Source organism: Botrytis porri, assembly GCF_014898465.1.
Source record: "Botrytis porri strain MUCL 3234 chromosome Unknown BPOR_012, whole genome shotgun sequence".
Taxonomy (NCBI): domain Eukaryota; kingdom Fungi; phylum Ascomycota; class Leotiomycetes; order Helotiales; family Sclerotiniaceae; genus Botrytis; species Botrytis porri.
In genome coordinates this window covers 738,823-757,799 of record NW_024066086.1, presented here as the reverse complement: position 1 = coordinate 757,799, position 18,977 = coordinate 738,823, and the positions used below count along the sequence as shown (strand labels likewise).

The 18,977-nt window shown below is 42.0% G+C and overlaps 5 protein-coding genes across 5 annotated transcripts; 2 read left to right on the top strand and 3 right to left on the bottom strand.

Annotated features, from left to right (window-relative positions):
* Nucleotides 1-1,546: 1,546 nt before the first annotated feature.
* EAF01_008766 (uncharacterized protein) lies at nucleotides 1,547-2,359 on the bottom strand (the record flags this gene model as incomplete). Its single annotated transcript, XM_038917022.1, has 1 exon — nucleotides 1,547-2,359. One exon carries the CDS (start codon nucleotides 2,357-2,359, stop codon nucleotides 1,547-1,549), a length of 813 nt encoding a protein of 270 aa, XP_038767416.1.
* A 6,880-nt stretch (nucleotides 2,360-9,239) lies between these two features.
* EAF01_008765 (uncharacterized protein) lies at nucleotides 9,240-10,256 on the top strand (the record flags this gene model as incomplete). Its single annotated transcript, XM_038917021.1, has 1 exon — nucleotides 9,240-10,256. The coding sequence occupies one exon, from the start codon at nucleotides 9,240-9,242 to the stop codon at nucleotides 10,254-10,256; it is 1,017 nt and encodes a 338-aa protein (XP_038767415.1).
* A 368-nt stretch (nucleotides 10,257-10,624) lies between these two features.
* On the bottom strand, nucleotides 10,625-13,370 carry EAF01_008764 (uncharacterized protein). Its single transcript, XM_038917020.1, has 2 exons — nucleotides 13,082-13,370; nucleotides 10,625-13,030 (listed from the first exon to the last, which is right to left on the bottom strand). The coding sequence occupies exons 1-2, from the start codon at nucleotides 13,147-13,149 to the stop codon at nucleotides 11,266-11,268; spliced, it is 1,833 nt and encodes a 610-aa protein (XP_038767414.1). The 5' UTR covers nucleotides 13,150-13,370; the 3' UTR covers nucleotides 10,625-11,265.
* Nucleotides 13,371-14,808: 1,438 nt separating this feature from the next.
* EAF01_008763 (uncharacterized protein) lies at nucleotides 14,809-15,454 on the top strand (the record flags this gene model as incomplete). The annotated part of the gene is made up of 2 exons (XM_038917019.1): nucleotides 14,809-14,862; nucleotides 14,930-15,454. 2 exons carry the CDS (start codon nucleotides 14,809-14,811, stop codon nucleotides 15,452-15,454), a joined length of 579 nt encoding a protein of 192 aa, XP_038767413.1.
* Nucleotides 15,455-17,153: 1,699 nt separating this feature from the next.
* Nucleotides 17,154-18,911, bottom strand: EAF01_008762 (uncharacterized protein; the record flags this gene model as incomplete). Its single annotated transcript, XM_038917018.1, has 1 exon — nucleotides 17,154-18,911. The coding sequence occupies one exon, from the start codon at nucleotides 18,909-18,911 to the stop codon at nucleotides 17,154-17,156; it is 1,758 nt and encodes a 585-aa protein (XP_038767412.1).
* Between the last annotated feature and the right edge of the window lie 66 nt (nucleotides 18,912-18,977).

Genomic DNA, 18,977 nt, shown 5'->3' with positions numbered 1-18,977 from the left:
TACGGAGAGCTTTCAACAACACGATATCGAACTTCGAATATTTGACTAGGTATCTTATATGTCTGTCATCAGAAGCAGGCTTTAACGATAAATCTTTTAGTGCTCTAGACATGAAATGCCTTGAGGATGTGTAATCGGAAGGCCTTACGTTGAATGTGCTATACGTTCTTATACACTGATGTAGAATGAACACAAATAGTTGAAGAAATGGTCCACCGCATCTGACATATGATATGTAGAATGAAAGAGAGAGAACCCCCATTCAATGAAGAATGAAACTCATCAAGAGAACTCGATACCGAGAACCAGTCATCAAGAGGCTCGATAATCCAGCATATGGTATGATCAGTACGTCAGGAGTGACGCCTGCAAAATGATATTTAGAAAACTCTCCGATAAGCCTGGGCTCTATGATGAAGACATGAAGTTATTTTGTGACTTGAAGTTCAAAGGTGAAGCTTTCTCGATCATGATGTTCATTAACTCTGGGTAGTAAGCATAGAGACCACAAGACATATAAGATGAAGTATAAAGATGATGTTAAGGAGGATTAAAAAGAGTTCAAATGTTGACTTGAGAAAAGATAGAGAGAGATGTCCTTTGGATTTGGATATAGAAAATCAAGGGAAGGGAGGGGAATGAAATAACTTGGGGGGGAAGGGGAATGGTTGTTCAAAATCTTTATTTCTCTTCCACATGGAGTCCCTTAGCGTACCTTCCCATCTGAGTCGCTAGCATTCCCTCAGAAATCATTGCTGATAACCTCAACTTCTAAGATTATACTCGCATCTCATAACTCATATTTCATGATTCCAAGTTATCGGGCCGGTGTAGATGAGGCTTCAAGTAGCAAAATCGAATAAATATCTCGAGCGTTTTGCTCTCACGTGATATGTCAAGCTCCACGGCTGACTTCCTTGCACTGAAACAGACAGACATCAGAAGTTGGGATAAAGGTTGAATGCGGCTGATGAATAATTATCGTTTCTGCTCTGTGGAAAGTTTGCCTGCCTGTAAATATACAATACAATCAAAACCTTAACCAACAAGAGATTGCAATTTATCAACCAGTCTCCGTTTGTCAAGCATTCGTTATTCCTTAATCAATGCCCAAGTAAAGTCAATTTGATCCAAATCCCAACCAAATTTTTTAGCTATCAACAAAAGAGGGTAGATTTGAAGTATGATGGATATCGAAACCAGTTGTTTGAATATGGCCTAAAGGATAGACAATTTCCCACCTTCCCTATGGGCTACTACAATTGGACGAACGGGAACAGGAACCATCGGTCGACCAGGTGAGGGCACCTAACCTTAGGATTATATTTCGAGAGCTTTTATAAGAGAGAATAGAGCCTTGCCTGCTATTCCTGGTCTCGCTCCATGTCGTCAGAATCTTCCACTTTTACATGTGAGATATAACATCCTGCAATGCCACCCTATATGTTGAGTCTTACAGGCTTGTCCCAAAGTATCCTTCCTGATGAACTTCGTGAGTCACTTAGTTGATGAAACTATATCCATGGCAATAATGTCGCTGGCGATATCACAACTTAGCCTTAGCTTGAAGTTCTCCTCTTTTCCACTCTTTGTTGATTGTAAGGTTTCTCCAATAGTTCCAAACTCCAGCAAGTCCAGCTAATGGTGGGCATAAAAGTAATAACCAGGCCCACCATCTGGGACTCTTGCCTTGTATACTTTCCATAACCTTTTGTAGCTCTGTCCTCAGTTCATCTTTTCCCTCATCGTTCCAAACTACCAATCCATATCCTTCCCCTCTGGCTTGACATCTCTTTGCCTTTTCTCTCACATCCCCTTGGCTCTTAACCCTGTTCTCAGCATCTTCCTCGGTCAGATGTGAGTCCCTGTCCCTTAATCTTTGCATTTGTATCTTTGGATCCCTTACGGCCACGACGAGGACAGTACCACATATAACATCGATTCCACTCTCAAACAATAATGGCACATCAAGAACCACTGCCCAACAGCCCTTTAGATAGCATCCGAGCAATTGCTTATACATCTCTTTTCTGACTGCCGGATGCACGATTCCATTCAACACTGCCCTATCTCTTTTTCTCTCCTCACTATCCCCGAACACTCTTCTACCTAGCGCAGGTCTATTCAACGGTGCGCCTTTTGTATTATCATGATCGGGAGAAGGAGGAAGGAGGAGATCGGGAGTAGTTGGTGAGAAATGTGCGACAATCTTGTCGTAACCTGGAGTCCCGGGTTCTACAACTTTGCGCGCAAGTAAATCGGCATCGATAATGGGAAGGGAATATGGAGCTTGAGAAAGTATTGATGAAACCGTAGATTTACCGGTTGCGATAGAACCGGTGAGACCAATTAGTAGCATGTTGCTGATTTGTGGTGGGTGTTATGATTGAAGTTTGAAAAAGGAAGGAGTGAGGTGCGGTTTTCGAAGTTACGTCGTTGCGGGGAATGCCGAGGCATCTCTTGAGCTTAGACCACATGCCTAGCATCTAGATTCTAAACACTCAACTCATGCCGCGGTCAGGACTGTTTGTTCTTCTGACCGAAATAGCAGATTATACCAGTTCTCACTTCCTACTGCAGTCGGGGCATAGAATAATCCTTTTGGATCATACTTCTGTTTCAAGCTGTACAGACGGTCATGATTGGTGCCATAGAAAGCTTGCTGAAAGTTTGGCTCTAGCATATCTGCCTCGGACATATACGCACCACCATCAGGAGGAACATTTCTCCATAGTTGGATCCAGTTGTAAGTAAGTATTCCAGGTGCCAGTGCAATTGCTGCATTGTCAGCATCTGCAGCCCAGAATCTGCCATAATAGCGTGCAAGCAAGTGTTTATCCAAGCTGGGCTCACTGAGTTATCATTCCCCGCATTGTCTGCTGGCTGAATGTTGAAAGCTAAGAACGATCCTCCAGCCAAAATACTTTCTTTAATAGCGTAGAAGGTGGTGTCGGTAATGGCCTCGTTCAGAAAATTGGCTTTTGGGAAGAGACAGGAACCGGTCTTGATATTGACAGTACCAACGACCTCGAGAGGGAAATTGTCCCACCATGCATCTTAGAATTCAGTGTATTCTGTAATGGAAGGAGTAATGCTGATAGCAAAGTTGCTAAGCTCGGCGAACCATGGAGCAACCAAAGTTTCAAGTTCAGCTGCAGTGTAGTTTGGCGCAAATAAAGGTTGCAATGCAAATGACCACGCATCAGTACCTGTGGCGAGGATGGCGAAATACGAATAAATACCCCTTTCAGCGTGTTCAATGAAGTGATCGAAATAGGTGCGCACACCAGCCTAGAATGTATCAGCGGTGATATTACCACCAACCTCAAAACTGAATTTCATGGCAGTTGAGAAAAGGACGGGGTAAACTTTACTGGTGACGGATGTTACAACACCAAAAGTCGAACACCACCTCCTCGGAGAGCCCAATAGAGATCGGCATTCTCTGTGGCTGAGGCGGTAACGAATCGCCTATCTGGAGTGACAACTTCCAGCTCGAGAACTTGGTCTGCCGCCATACCGTAAATGGAGGACAAAGGGGAATGTTCGCCTCTTGCAACATAACCACCAGCAACACCTACTGTTCTACCTTTACCTCCAACAGCTGTGATACCGTTGGCCGTGCAAATTCATATATTTCGAAGGCTTGAATACCTGCTCCCATTTTCACAGCTTTTCCTGTATAGTAACTGGTTGAATAATTAGGAATGTACTCGAGATGCTTCAAGTTATGAGTCTAGATGGAAAGCGCGCCAGCACCACTAGATTTTCTATTGAAGTCATGACCTGTGTTTTTGACAACAAGACGTAAGTTGGCATTGCGAGCAAAATCGACCGCAAGTTGAATTTGGGCAACGTGGGAGACGTTTAGCGCATACACGGGATAAGCTCCTAACGTACAGCTCGCGCTAGTATCATTGGTAGGCATACAAGTCCGTCCCTGATAAAGGGGTCACATGATTGAGGCGGGATCCGGTGCGCTATGTACCGTTAGCATATACATTTGCGACGATGTTAGTCTGCACACTCTATAGAACTGTTTGTCCAGTTATCCGTGATATACAAACACTCGGCGGTGTTTTCATGATGAGGCCAGTCAGCATAACATGGCGCTTCAAGAGGGACTGTCGAGATCAGGGTTCCCCCGGCGAGTATATCAAACATATCCCATGTCAGGGTCGCAATCCATACTGCATCACTGGGATAAACTTTGCAAGAACGGAATTTTTTGCTAAGGTTACTGCTGCTGGTATCGAACTCAAACAATTCAGCATTCGACAGTCCAATATCTGTGAGGTTTGTGACTATCGCATCCGTGAGCTGAACTTCTCCATCGACAAGTGCACCGGCTGGAGCTAATGTGGAAGAGTTGACAGCTGACACAAAGTTAGTGAGTGATCTTTAGACATGGCTACATTCTAATAATGTTAGTCTACTTACAGTAATAAGTTCCATTGACGACGATCTCAGTCGCTAAACCCTGTACAAGCGGGACAGCGAGGAGAGAAGCCAAGGCCCATCGTGCCACCGATGAAACCGCCATGTTATCAAATCAACAAACTCTAACTGCAAAAATGGATAGTTACTGGTGAAGTAAATAGATTGAGTTTCAACGCCCTTATTACGACGTGGAATATTCTTCAAAAGAATTGTCGATTAAAGAATCAAACGGGCCACCTAAGTCAAGAAACCACTAAGGGGAGACTTTTTGTATGAACTGAGCCCTGACGCAGTTCCACCCCAAGAAGGCCGAAGTACAGTATTTCGTTGCGACTGATTGCTACTTGGCTGTCATGCCAATCTATCGGACGATTCCATATTGCTATAATTTTCTGCCGGATCTAGTAAGGCATCCTATAGTGGATCAGTTGAACCCATTGCAGAAGATCCAGGAGAAATACGCATGTTTTTATCTCTCATTCTTCCCCGTGCTTCGGAGCAGTATATGGAGATTTGTAATACCAAAAATTCTAATGGCTTTCACAAACACCGCTAATAATCTACCGTCAATAATGTCATCGGCAAAATAATGTTGAAGCAAAACAAAAGTTTACATGGTCACATTTACAGCCTGCAGAAGACTATCTTTTATTCCCATCTTTCTTTAAGCTACGAGTACGTATCCTCGCAACCCTCTGTCCACTTAACGGCCTGGCTATGTGTGGATATACAATTCTGCAACTGACAAGATATGATTTCAGTTTCGACTCCTCCGAAATTTTGCCATTATTCGTCGCATGGAGCTGCAGAACTATCATCTCCCCCATGCTTCTCAATCCACAATATCTTGACACAAGATCACCGAGAGCCGCCGATTGTACTTGGTGGGGTATATATGGGCTATTTCTCAGGGTCCTGACTCCTGACGGCTTTGTCGTACGACTTACAGGATACATACATCGATGTGGACCAAAATGGCATATCGGTCTATTCCAATGGAAGACTCATCAAGAATAGCTCACCATCGATATAATAATATATTGTTATTGTCTTGAATGTGAAGGGGTTGATTTCTAGTAGGCTGAAAGCGGTCAAATGTTGCATCAGGGTGCTCGTGTGGGTGTGTTGCTCATGCGTCCACATGGGAAATTGTTAGTTACCCTTCCACCTTTTCGCTTAATACAAAGAATGAATTTTCTTCTCCTGCGCACGCTGGGGTAGTTATATTCCTCCTCAACGGGACACCAATTTTAAGCCCTATCGATCTCCTTGTTCGTCTATTCGGACGAATAACTATAAACTGCAAAGCTGCATACTTCTCCACTAACGACATGGATCTAGGTGTTTACATGCCGCGTTGAGCACGGAGTCTATACTCTGAATCTCTGCCTTATGGAAGTTGTTTCGAAGGGTTTAGGACGCTAGCTATTGTATCCATCGTATCGAAGATACTGCCAGTTTATCTCTCCTCCCCTTGACGCAAGGACTTTCGGTATCGATCTCATCAACATGCATGGTCAAGTTGCACAACTAAAAGCTTTCATTAATCAGGTATTGTGTCTGTTTTTACGTCGAACCATGATTCCGAGAATACAACGATAAAAAATTAAAAGGTACCTAAGTTGGTCATCGCTTTCTCAATTTTGATGGAATTAGCAGGGTAGTCTCCATTGCGGCCCCAGAACTCAAGAAGCACCCGACATCCCTTGGTCACAGCTGGAATGATATCCAAACAAAACCGAATATAAGCCCACAAGATCGGTAGAATCTTATCAACTCTCTTAGAGTTTTCTTCCTTTCCACACTTCAGCCGATTTACTTGCGGAAGTTTTCCTATTTTTGAAATTCTCGCCCAATTGATGTTGGTGTTGTTGACGGTTTGTCACCGCCCTGAATATCACCATCTCACTCATACACCGCACAAGGTGCGATGTGGGTAATCGGCGAGCCTGAAATTTTACACCACAGTGGCTCCCTGTCATCAAAATCTTGATATAACCTCGTCTTGTGTGAACTTGCAAAGGTACTTGTTGATATCACCCCTTCAAGAATCGATCACTTCCAGTGCGGACACAGTGTGCAAGTCGCAAAACGTTTTCTAGGAAAATGAAAAACGCTGTTGCATTTCATTATCATCGTCGTGGCAGACTAATTATCTATAATTAAGTTTTCTGTAGATCGGAGGTCATCAACCATTTTACAGATACCGGTGACCCGGGAAGTGATGCCGGAACTATGGGAACACCCGAAGTTTCCCTTGCGTGCGGCTGGAAAATACACGATCTCACAGCTGCAAAAATCAATCTAAATTCCCGCTTCTCATTTTATGATATATTCGGAGTTGCATCCTTTTTAGCAAACAAGTAGAGAGCCATACGAAGTCTATAATAATGTCCTGAAGCAATGCTTTTGGTGATAAAGGACAAGCAGCTTCCCTTCTTGAATGACCTACTCCACTACTATAGCGGTTCAAAATTTAATTTAATTAGGTAAGCTTCTGCATGGCCATCACGCTTTTGGTATTGGTTTTTGATATGTCTAATTCAAACCCAAGCCATGAGGGGTCTATTCAGATCATAAATACGAACTGGAAGCAAAAGACCCTCAAACAACACACGGCCTTATCAAGCTCGATCTAGACTGTTTCTGGTATCCAAACATGAAAGTACAGGATCTTGCACATATTATGAGGAATGCTTTACCCTAGACTTCAAAATAGTTCAATCCAAAGAAAAATCCTGGGAAATGGAATGGACTGATCAGATTGGAGGATGTACCGGATATATCGGATGTCAAAGATGGGAGGATGGAGGATTCGAATGGAATTTAAAGGGAGACGAGTAAGGGGGATGGGGATAGTGATGAGGAAATTATGAATTTTAGTGGGACCATTAAGACGACGAGTGTGGGTGTGCAGGATGGAGATGGAAAGAGTAATATTTCGGATTCGCAGTATGCGAGGAGGACTAGTGTGGAGAGTTTATAGGATAGGAATAGTGATAAGGATCACAGTACTTGGAAGTGCTATGTTGCAATGGTATTATGGAGTTTGAGTTTCTTTGATGAATCTATGGTGCTGGGACGAGGTCTTTGGATCGTATCCACCAGAAAATTGACTGACGGCAACTCTTAGTCAATCCCACATAAGCTGTTCTCAGAAGTCAGGACTTCCTAACCTACCAATTAAAGGCTACGAACCCAAGCCTCAAATGCAGCAGCGGGCCTGCAAGTCATACCAAGTGATCTACATATGCCATCATAAAGACATTGCTCTTGTCTACGGACGTCGTAGATATTCATTCAATGCTCACGGTAATTTATCGCTAGATCATTGAGTTCGTGGAGATCAAAATTAAAATGATATAGAGAAGGTTACTTTGGCTCTTGCACTAAAGATGACGCGGGCGATCATAGATGATCTACAACTTTTAAGGAGATTTTGTGCTGGCTTCTCGGGAATCTTCTTGGAATTTTCTTGTAAATCTCCAAATCATACGAGAGGAAAAAGTGATTTTTGAGTCTAGGCTGTCGGTATCTTCTCTTTCTATAACAGACAGGTGCGTTCCTCCACATCTTGGCATTCGATACATGTTCCTTCTGTAGGAAGCAAGATTTCGTAGAAAGCAAAAAGATTCCTCAAACTTTGGTGATCGCTGCCGATCCAGCAGGAATCTTTAAGTTACTGAAGAACATCTAAGCCTAAAAGAGGCAAGCTCTTTGAATTGAATCGTTCCAAATACCAAGATATTGTATTTTTGTTTAAAATCGTCATTCTTCTGTGGAAGGAATGGTATCGTGTCAAGTCGTGTGAATCAAGGTTAATGATATGTACTGGAACTTCGATTATAGCAATGAGTGCCGGTTGAAAGTCTCATCATCAGTTTGAGATGCATGGTATGAATATCGCGAAATCGAGAAAATCATACCACGCTATCGAATAATGAGCCTGTATAGGAAACATTGATAGCTTCGAGATGTCCAGATCTCATAGTTTGAACTTTGAACTTTGGGCTACATTCTTTATTATTACACAATACATCGATAAAAATCTTCTAGAACTCGAATTATAGGTCGCCAATTACTTCTTGATATGCGCCTAACTTGAAACTAAACTCCTTCCATCTATTTCCCATTCTCCAACTCTTCCAGAGATCTTCCTGCCATAATTTCTAACTCCAAAGCTTACCGAATTTATCTTTCACTTCGGATTGATTGCATCATACAGCATCATCATGAACTTTTTTAATTTAGAAGCTTTACACAGCTCAGGTGACTCACCACGCTACATGCACGACATCCAAGCTAACACTCAACTCAACGTTGTGAGGAAAAAAGAAAAAGTTTAGCTCTCCACTAAGAAACTAGTAAAGTTTACCTATTCATATGTATGAGGTCAATTTCATAATTTCCAGATCAAAAAGACACATTATTCATCTATGAAAAATAATACCAATAAGACGCAAAGAGATGAACGAAGTCTCTCCCCAGAATTTCCATTTCCACTTCGCAAATGAGCTAAGGAGTATTTTCAAGCGAGTTATAATTCGCTTCTAGTATCTTGCTAACGTCAAACTAAATCCCCCCACTGCGAAGCTGTCAGTACTGGCGTCGTTTTCACTCGATCTATTGATATTTTAGTAATCTACTAAAATAGCTCCAGCCTACCAAAAATATATAAGAAGAATTTCCTCCTCCCAAGTTCAATGAAATTTAGCTAGAAAAGAAAAGACACATATATCACATAAAGTACACATTCAATTTTCATACCCTCATTGAATACCTTGTTCAACCAAGCAACCATGTATCACGCCAGCATGCAAAAACACGCTCGCGTTCGCTATCTCGTGAGAAACGCTTCCGCTCACGGCTCTCAAGCATTGTATCCTCATCTCTGGAATCGAGGTATCATTAATCAAGTTACGCTGGCCGGTGAATCACCGCCAGCTTCAGATGATATGGCTGCGAACGATATGGCTACAGACGATATGGCTATAGATGATATGGCTACGGACAATGGTGCTCTCATCAATCAAGTTAAGCTGGCCGCTCCATCACCACCATCTTCAGAGGATATGGATACCGACAATGGTGTTCTCATCAACACCGATACCTCCGCAAGCAATCTCCCCGACGATACGGCTACCGAAAATGGTGCTCTCATCAACACCGATATCTCCGCAAGCAATGTCTGCGACGCTCTTCCCGGCGATCAAAACCTCTCTGATGCATCTACATCCGCCGAGGTTACTCTCAACACCGCAACCAATCATCCAGACAGCACCCACAAGCTCACCTCCACCCCCAACCCCAGCCTCTCCAATCATCCCAACGTCCTCTCCGACAACACCACCTCCTACGACGACGACGCCGACGCCGACGCAGACGCCTCCACCTCATCCGACGAACTAGATCTCACAATTGTGGATCTCTCCGAAGTAGCCTCCCTGCTCTGGCCCGACCGCTCCGGTTTCTGGGTCCACGATTTCGCACTCGTGCGTCAATTCGAGGAGGAAAAACGCATTGCGGATATAACAGATTGCGGGGAGGAATTTGTTCCTGGGGAGTTTGTGGAGGAGGAAGAGGAGAATGAGGAGGATGAGGAACATGATGAGGAGGAGGATGAGGAACATGATGAGGAGGAGGATGAGGAGGAGGATGAGGAACATGATGAGGAAGAGGATGAGGAGGAAATCAGTGAGAATATGAAAGCGTGGATTAAGTATAGATTTTCAGGTGCACGTAAAGAGGAGCTTAAGAAAGATTGGGAGGAGGAATTAGCTGAGGAGGGGGGAGTACGCGAATTGTCTGATTTGTGAGTTTTTTTTTTTGAAGATTGGATAGCTGTGGGGTTTTGGGGGGGGGGGGAATACTGAGATATGGAAATACCCTCATGATGATGGGAAGAGCGGGAGTTTAAGTAAGGTCTTTTGGGGGGACTTGCCTTTCGAAAAGGTATATAGCGATAGCGATAGCAATAGTAATAGTAATAATAATAGTAATAATAATATTCAGCGTTCAAAACACCTGAGCAATTAAAATAAATTCTCATGATACAAAACTATACCTCATAAATGGTGCCGCACAATCCTGAAATCACAAATTTATCTTCATCTATCCCTCTCTCAACAATCTATTCCCAAACCCCCAAAATAACCCAAATGAACTCCCCCCCCCGTAAAAAAAAAATCTTCCCCAAAATGACCTTGAAAAATGACGTTTACAAATCCACACTAAGAAATCCAAACCACCCTCCCTATTCCCAAACCGGACAAGTGCAGCCCTATCGGATCAGTTAAGAATATCGACCGAACATCATTTTCGGGGGTGTTGACCCGATCTTCGATAGAAGATGAATGAGAGGAGACGAATGATTGTGGGTTGATAGAAAGGGAATTCTCAAGCATATATGATAGAATGTGAGAAGTCAAACTTTAAGTGAGAATGTTAAGGCATCAATACGTAAAGAATCCTTTCGAGCACTTGCTCACAGGATTATTGAGGGGGATTTACACATGTACCATGGAAGTCTACTGCAAATCTTGCATCTCGTTTTGTTCGGATGTGATTTGGGATACTAGACATTCACATAGCCTTCCACAACTCTCATATATATCTAATTTCTGTTTGACACTCGAGCTTTTTTTCATTTCATTCCATCATCGTAGAAAGCCAACTTTTGAATCGCAAAAAAACACCGAAATATTAGTTCCCCCAGTTCTACTCCCGTCACTCCAGACCGGATTTCCCTGAAGTATACATTTTTGTTTTCATCCTCTGTCATCTTCTGCTTTTTTCTCCTATGTGCATCTAAAATCATCTTATTCCTCATGCCTCAACAATTTCTCCATCGGTAACACATCCATGACTAGCATCTTGTACCAATCTCGAGTATTTGGCCAAAGTACCCTTGTTGTATTTCAAAGGAGGTGCGACGAATTCTTTTCTCCTCCTCTCCAATTCCTCCTCACCACCCTCAACCTCCAAATCCAATACTCTTGTCTCAGCATCAATGACAATAGTATCACCATCTCTAACCAATCCAATCGGCCCACCAACTTGTGCCTCTGGTACAATATGTCCAATCAAGAATCCATGAGATCCTCCACTGAAACGTCCATCGGTAATAAGAGCGACATCCTTTCCGAGTCCTGCACCCATGATTGCCGAGGATGGTTTTAACATTTCTGGCATACCTGGTCCACCCTTTGGTCCTTCATAACGAATGACTACAACAATCTTCTCCCCCTTCTTGATTTCGCCACGTTCAAGGGCTTCAATGAAATCATTTTCGGCATCATAAACCTTAGCTTTTCCAACGAATCGTAATCCTTCTTTACCGGTAATTTTACCAACAGATCCACCTGGTGCGAGGGAACCACGGAGAATTTGGATGTGACCAGTCTTCTTGATAGGGTTTGAGAATGGACGAATAATTTCTTGGTCGGATGGGAAATCACGAGCATCCTTGACGTTCTCAGCGAGGGTCTTGCCAGTAACAGTCATTCCTGATCCATCTATGACACCTTCCTTGATAAGGAGTTTAATAAGAGAAGGAGTACCACCGATGCTGTAAAGATCATTGAAGACGTATTTACCAGATGGTTTGAGGTCTGCGAGGAAAGGTGTTCGGTCAGAAACAGCTTGGAAATCATCGATTGTAAGCTTGATTCCTACAGCATCTGCCATAGCAATAAGATGAAGAACAGCGTTAGTAGATCCTCCAGTAATGGTAACGAGAACCATAGCATTTTCGAAAGCCTTTCTGGTCATGATATCTCTAGGTCTGATGTCCTCCTTGAGAAGAGTTTTGATTGCCCCACCAGCCGCGTAACACTCAAGCAATTTGGCCTTTGAATCTGCGGGGTTGGTAGAAGATCCAGGAAGAGTCATTCCCATGATTTCAATAGCAGATGCCATTGTGTTTGCGGTATACATTCCACCACATGCACCTTGACCCGGGCAAGCATGACGAATAACATCGAATCTTTGTTCTTCTGTAATCTCTCCAGTAATGAACTGTCCGTAGGCTTGGAATGCCGAGATAATATCAATATCTGCGTTGTTTTGAGTTGCGGCACATCCGGGTTTAATCGAACCGCCATAAACCATAAGAGCTGGTCTGTTGACTCTTCCAATTGCCATCATAACACCAGGCATATTCTTGTCGCATCCAGGAATCGAAATGTTTGCATCATACCATTGCCCACCCATAACAGTTTCAATACTATCCGCAATCAAATCTCTTGATTGAAGACTGTATCTCATACCGTTTGTGCCCATAGAAATACCATCCGAAACTCCAATGGTATTGAATTGATATCCTACCAAACCCGCTCTCTCTACTCCCTCCTTCACTTTGTGGTTGAGCTCCAAAAGATGCATATTGCAAGGATTTCCTGACCACCATACTGAAGAGATACCGACTTGTGCTTTATTCAGTGTTTCCTCGGTCATACCAGTGGCATACAACATTGCCTGCGAAGCACCTTGGGATTTTGGTTGTGTAATAGTAGATGAGACTCTGTTGAGTTGTGGTTCTGAGTCTGAATTGGAGGATCTGCGGAGATATGAGGTGGAAGATAAAGAGCGTCTGTACAGAAAGTTAGGCAATTGAAAGGGAATCGACTTTGCAGATACTTACACATATTGTGAAGCTTTTCTTGTGGTGAGAAGAGAGGCATTTGCCCTCGTTCTCAATTGTGAGAGCATATTTGAGGGATGTTGTCAGTAAAGTTGATTACTTTTACTCTTGTCTTTGTCGATGCTTGAAAATTTCAGGATGGAAGAACAAGTATGAGAATTCTCTTGTACTTCTCTTACAAGCAAAGACGAATGGAGAATAGAAGCAATTGACGCTTTCCAAATAGTCAACGCTACCCACTTCAACACTACCCACTCCAAGTATGAGCAAGAAATTATTTCTCGAGATCGATATCGGAGCCCATTATCGTCGTTTTCCGACGAGCAGAGCGACTCTTACAGCAAACTATTATAAAGGTTGATATATAATACGTCTATATAATATAATAATTATATATATTAATAATTGGTTTGAATAGGAATAATATAGAATAAACATATTAAAATCTATATATATAAATACTCTAGATTTATTTTTTGATAAATTGTTTAATAAAGATATTTTATATCTTTTTTAATTTAAGTTATATCATTGAGTTTTCAATATTACAAATCAATTACTAAAAACACAACTTAGTTTCATATGAACTCTCATATAAATGTTTATAGTAGATTACTATCTAATAAGTCTCTAAAGAGATAAGGAAACCTCTAAATGATCGAAGCCCGGATAATCCGCGAACCCCAGCTTTGCTCAGTGTTGCTGATTGAATTAATTATGATTGGTTGAAGATTTTATAAATCGGAGCTTAAATTTAATAATTCACTACCTATCAAAGTACCGGAAAAGGATGGTGGAGCTTAAAGGGGGGTATAAAATGATCATCTCTTTTATTACTCCTTTTAAATCAATACACCTTCTTTTCTACCCAAACCCAAAAACCTGTCTTCTACCGGTGCACTTCAAATATTAGATGCCCCGGCCAAGCCAAATAGGTATTAAAGACTCATAGTTTCCGCAATGGCAACGCTTAATGTCTTCAACTCATAACCACCTCTCTTTTTACATGAATCTTACTTGAATACCGAGTAATTCTCTCCCAGCAAAAGGGTAAGAGAGATGACAATAAGAAGACCAAAAACTCCCTCAAACCTTCACAACTCACAGTCATGCATGCTCAAGAGAATCGTTCCTATTTCGGAGCAACCATTCATTACTCCACCATTAATCTGCAATTCTCAATCGTCGGAATCCCTTCTCCCCGTCCCAAATCCCACATCCCTTCTCCCCGTCTCAGAAGCTCCACCATCCATGGTAACATTCGCATCGCACGGTTCGCAAAAGATAAAACGAACCCGAAAACACATGTGAGCCGATTCATTCATCCACAATTTATGTCACATCAGTCCGCACATACCGAGGTGATAGGACGTCGCACCTCATATCAGAAACAGAAACAGCTACCAATGCTTGTGATATTGACATTTGGAGCCAAGGACGTTCTGCAGGTACAAGTACTGGCGCCATGGGCACCTGGATATTGAAAGATATAAGTGTCAAAGTTGATTTCCTTTTGATGATTTGTTCTTTCCTCGAACATTGTCCTTTCCCTACCTACTGGTGTATTGCATTTTCGTTATCTGTTTGCCCTACATATCGCCAAAACTGCCTACCTGGGTACGATACGGAACTCTTGCCATCATCTCAGAGAGAATAACCCCGCTTAAAGCTCCCATCTCACAAATAACATCGACAACTAACAATAAACTTTCAACGCATATCAAATCATGGCAGCTGGACCCGAAGTTACGTTGAAGGATCTAAGTGGAGATTGGGTCATGGTAAGAACTCCCCTCTGCCTCATCCATATCACCCCACCCTCCTATCTCATATTCTAACACCACGTAGAACAAAACCCTCTCCGACGATACCGACGCCGTTCTCGCTCTCCAAGGTATAGGCTGGTGGACACGTAAAGCCATTTCCCTCGCCACCGTAACCCTACACGTCAAACAATACACCGATGAAAACCAAGTCCCACACATCGACATTGATCAAACCGCGACTGGTGGTCTCAAAGGCACTTCCGAATATCGAGTCCTTGATTGGTCCGTTCGTACGCACGAGGATCACTTGTTCGGGAAAATCGCGGGGCAATCCCGTTTTTGTACTCTAGAACAAGCGGCGGAATTTGATGATGATGCGTTTCTGAGAGACGGGTGGTTAGAGGGAGAGGAGGAAAATAGTGGACCGGAAGGTCAAAGACATGTGCAGAGTTATGGTGTGAATGAGGAGAAGGGATGGACGGCAGATCAGGTTTGGGGATTTGCGATTATTGATGGAAAGAGATATCATACCCGAAGAGTGGTGGTGAAGAAGGGAAGTGAGGTGTTGAAGATTAGATTGGTTTATAATTATCAGGGAAAGCCATAGATGGGTGGATAGAATAGCAGAGAAGGGATAAGTAAGCGGATAGCAGAGTTGCAGAGGATAGAAACGTTTAGGGATTCTAGGAGTTTTCAATCTTTGCTTTTGTTGCTTGCTTGCATACATATGTATCTATTAAATCAATATTCTCGAAATACACTAAGACTGTCTTGAAATCTAGATTTATGTGATGAACTTTTGATATTATTTTGACGACCATTCTATATCTCAAATCTTACTCTATACATTCACCAAAACAAATCCTTATTAATCCTCAATCTCTCACTTCAGAAACTCATACTTCTACATTTTTCTTTTTTCTTTCTTTCTTTCGTTATTATATTCTACTTTTTCCCCAATACTATTTTAAATTAAACTCTATTCTTCTATTCCACTTATATTATCTTTCATCTCTATAATCCATTTCCATTTCTAAACTCTAAATTATCTCTCTAATTACTATTAGATCAAAACTAAACAAAATCAAATCATTCAATCATACCAATCAGCATCCCCTAAACTTTTGATATCATTTTGACAATCATTTCATAGGTATCCTCAATCTTATTCTACACACTTACTTACTATTACCACAACAAATCTTCAATTCTCAACCCCTTATCTCAAAATTCTATATCTCCAGACCCTAAATCTCTATCTCTTTCTCTTCTTCTCTCACCTCTTCTCTCCTCTCCTCTCCTCTCCTCTCTCTCTATCATTAAATTTTACTTCTTTCTCCAAAATCAATCTAAACTAAACCCTATCCCTTTACTTTACTCACACGATTTCCAATCCTTACAATCCATTTCCATTTCCAAACTCCAAGGTATCAGTTATCAGTTATCTCTCAACCAAACCAAACCAACCCAACCCATTCAATCATACCAATCAGCATCTCCTAATCTTTTTGTTGTATATGGCTAGTTTTGCGCGCAGGCTTTATCCCTACGTAATTAGCACGTGGGAAAGGTTTGCTGGGTAGGTATCTACTATCTAGGTAGTTGGTTTGTATGGGGGAATTGGTAATTGAGAAGTAATGAGTGAGTAATGAGTGAGTAATGAGGAAGTAATAGGTAAATAATGGGTGAGTAGTGGGTGAGTAGTGAATGAGTAGTAGGTGAATAATAGGTGAGTAGTGAGTGAGTGATAAGTGAGTAATGAGTGATTAGTATATTGTGGTATAAATAGTAAGTACTAAACCGACGACATCGCTCTTCAAAAGCCTAGGTAAGTTATAACATATTCGTTATAAGAATTCTCTCTCACTGATACAGTTCACCTATCGGTCATTGTGAATTTATTTTCTAGTAGGTAGTATTATACATTATTATATCCATATTCATATCATACAAGAGGCATATGAGGATGAGGGTGAGTTCAATCAGTCCGTAAGTAGTAGATATCTCACCTCGTGCGTACCTAGCATGTTGTGTACTAGAAATGAACGCATCGATACTCACACTCCTCAATTGTATGAGGAGCATAACAAAAGAAAATTGTTATAACACCCATATCAAAATACTACACTTTGAGGAAATTGAGAAAATAGAGCGCACGCGTAAACTTTTCACATTACTCCTTGCCCTACGCCAACACGCCAAACCCATCTCCATATGAGCAAGACAAAGACACCCTCCAAGCCAGTGGCACTAACCCAATAGTCGCTACTCTATCTACCTAATTAAACACATGCAAACTAGCATTATCAACAAGTAATTCCAACATTTTCTCGATTCACTCCAATACGATGATTAATAACAATCCCAACAAAATTTCCATGCCAACTAGCCACTCCCGTATTCAACTCCAGCAAAGCGTACTCAGCTTTACTTTCGGGATCAGAATCAAAGCTCACAGTAGATCCCCACTTCAAATCCGTTGATCCTGTCGTCGTCGCGAGGTTATGAGGCCATTGCCATGCAGAAAGCGAGGGCTCACAACGTGCAATCGACATTTTGCTTATTCTGATACGATCTCTGCTTGTAGTTCGTCCTTTTACGTAGATGACGCAGCAATTCGTATTGTTTCTAGAGAGAACTAGGACGATTTCAAAATTCCTAGATAGTGATTCCCATGTGAGATGTGACGCCGAGTCATTAAAGCCAGGCGGAAATACACTTCTGACTGAAAAGCCGGCTCTGCTCATCTGATTATGATATAACTGAAAGCCTGAATGTTCATTGGTGTATTGACTCGGATGAAAAAACAAGCAATCTAGATCGTTGATCGAGTTAAATTTCCGGGGCTTCCAAGTCGCGGGTGAGCTTTTCGGTTCAATGAGATATATTGATTTCCATTTGATTTTTCGATTGAAACCTTTACTTAAAATGACGGAGATGACGGGCGGACTTCCAGGAAGGCGTTCAAAAAGTTGATCTTCTCGTTTTAGTAAAGGTAAGACAAATGCTTCATGCTTGTTTCCAAGCCTCGCAATTGCCCATCCACTGATGAAAGCAAGATAAATACCTAGTGACGACTTGATACACATCAGAGGTAGGCTTATATTCAACCCCAAATTTGTCATCATAGAATGAGTAGCCAACTTTAAGTGATTATCAAATGTCGAGAGAGAAATAGGAAACTTTTTGAAATAATGAGATGACGGCGCCAGAATACCGAAAGAGCGTAAACCCATATTTGTCCGTAAGGAAGTCCCTCGCCAAGTCATATCAAATCCCCAAGCAAGTATACTTAGATCTTGGTTCTTTTTGAGGACTTCCTCTTGTAGGCGTTGAAATGCCTTATTTCCTTCTCCATACAATAACGGCATGTTGACCTGTAAGAGACCTAGTAGACAATAGGCAGCGTCTTCTGGTCGAGTTGTTTCTCGCATGGCAGCCCATGAAAATTTACAACCACTAGCAATTTGGGCGCTAGCTTCGCCAAACCCAATTTCGAAGTACTTGGTCCCAATGCCCGTAATTCCTTCGAGTAAAACCATGCGTTCTCTTGGAAGATCAGCTCTCCGTGAATTCTTGTCTTCATGCTCGGCCATTACTGAATCATTGAAAATCATATCCCATTCTTGATCAAAGAAGACAATCTTGCTAGGTGCAAGCAATTCTTGTAATGTCCAGCCCCGAGTAAACCAACGACTCTTTCGAAACGCCGAATCACTTTGATATGGATCCTGGGCGGACGGAACATCTATCAGATAGATATAACATACAGCAGCCCTCTCATACCAAGCATACATAGAGTTGATGGATTCGGATAATTCGGCACTGCTGCTCTTGTCAATACAACAAGTATCTATCCAAACGAAGTCAAAGCCATCAATAATGGCCTGTCGGCAGCAACCTTCGATCTTCGCATAACCATTCTTCTTTTTGTGTTCAAAATTGGTGAGATCTTGGAAAAGTACCTCGTCTCCACCCCAAGTATGAGACAAAATCGCATATCTGGGGATTTTGGTGGCAATGAAGTCTTTCAATTGACGCGTGTGGACATTGAGTAGACGCATTTCAACTTAGCTGACCTGATAATCGTCGCACGCTGTAATTACGTAATTGTTTTGGGCTCATGGGAT

Coding starts and splice junctions, on each gene's coding strand:
- EAF01_008764 (XM_038917020.1), bottom strand. CDS start 13,149: ATGCTCTCACAATTGAGAACGAGGGCAAATGCCTCTCTTCTCACCACA. Junction 13,031..13,081: donor AGAAAAGCTTCACAATATGT/GTAAGTATCTGC, acceptor CTTTCTGTACAG/ACGCTCTTTATCTTCCACCT.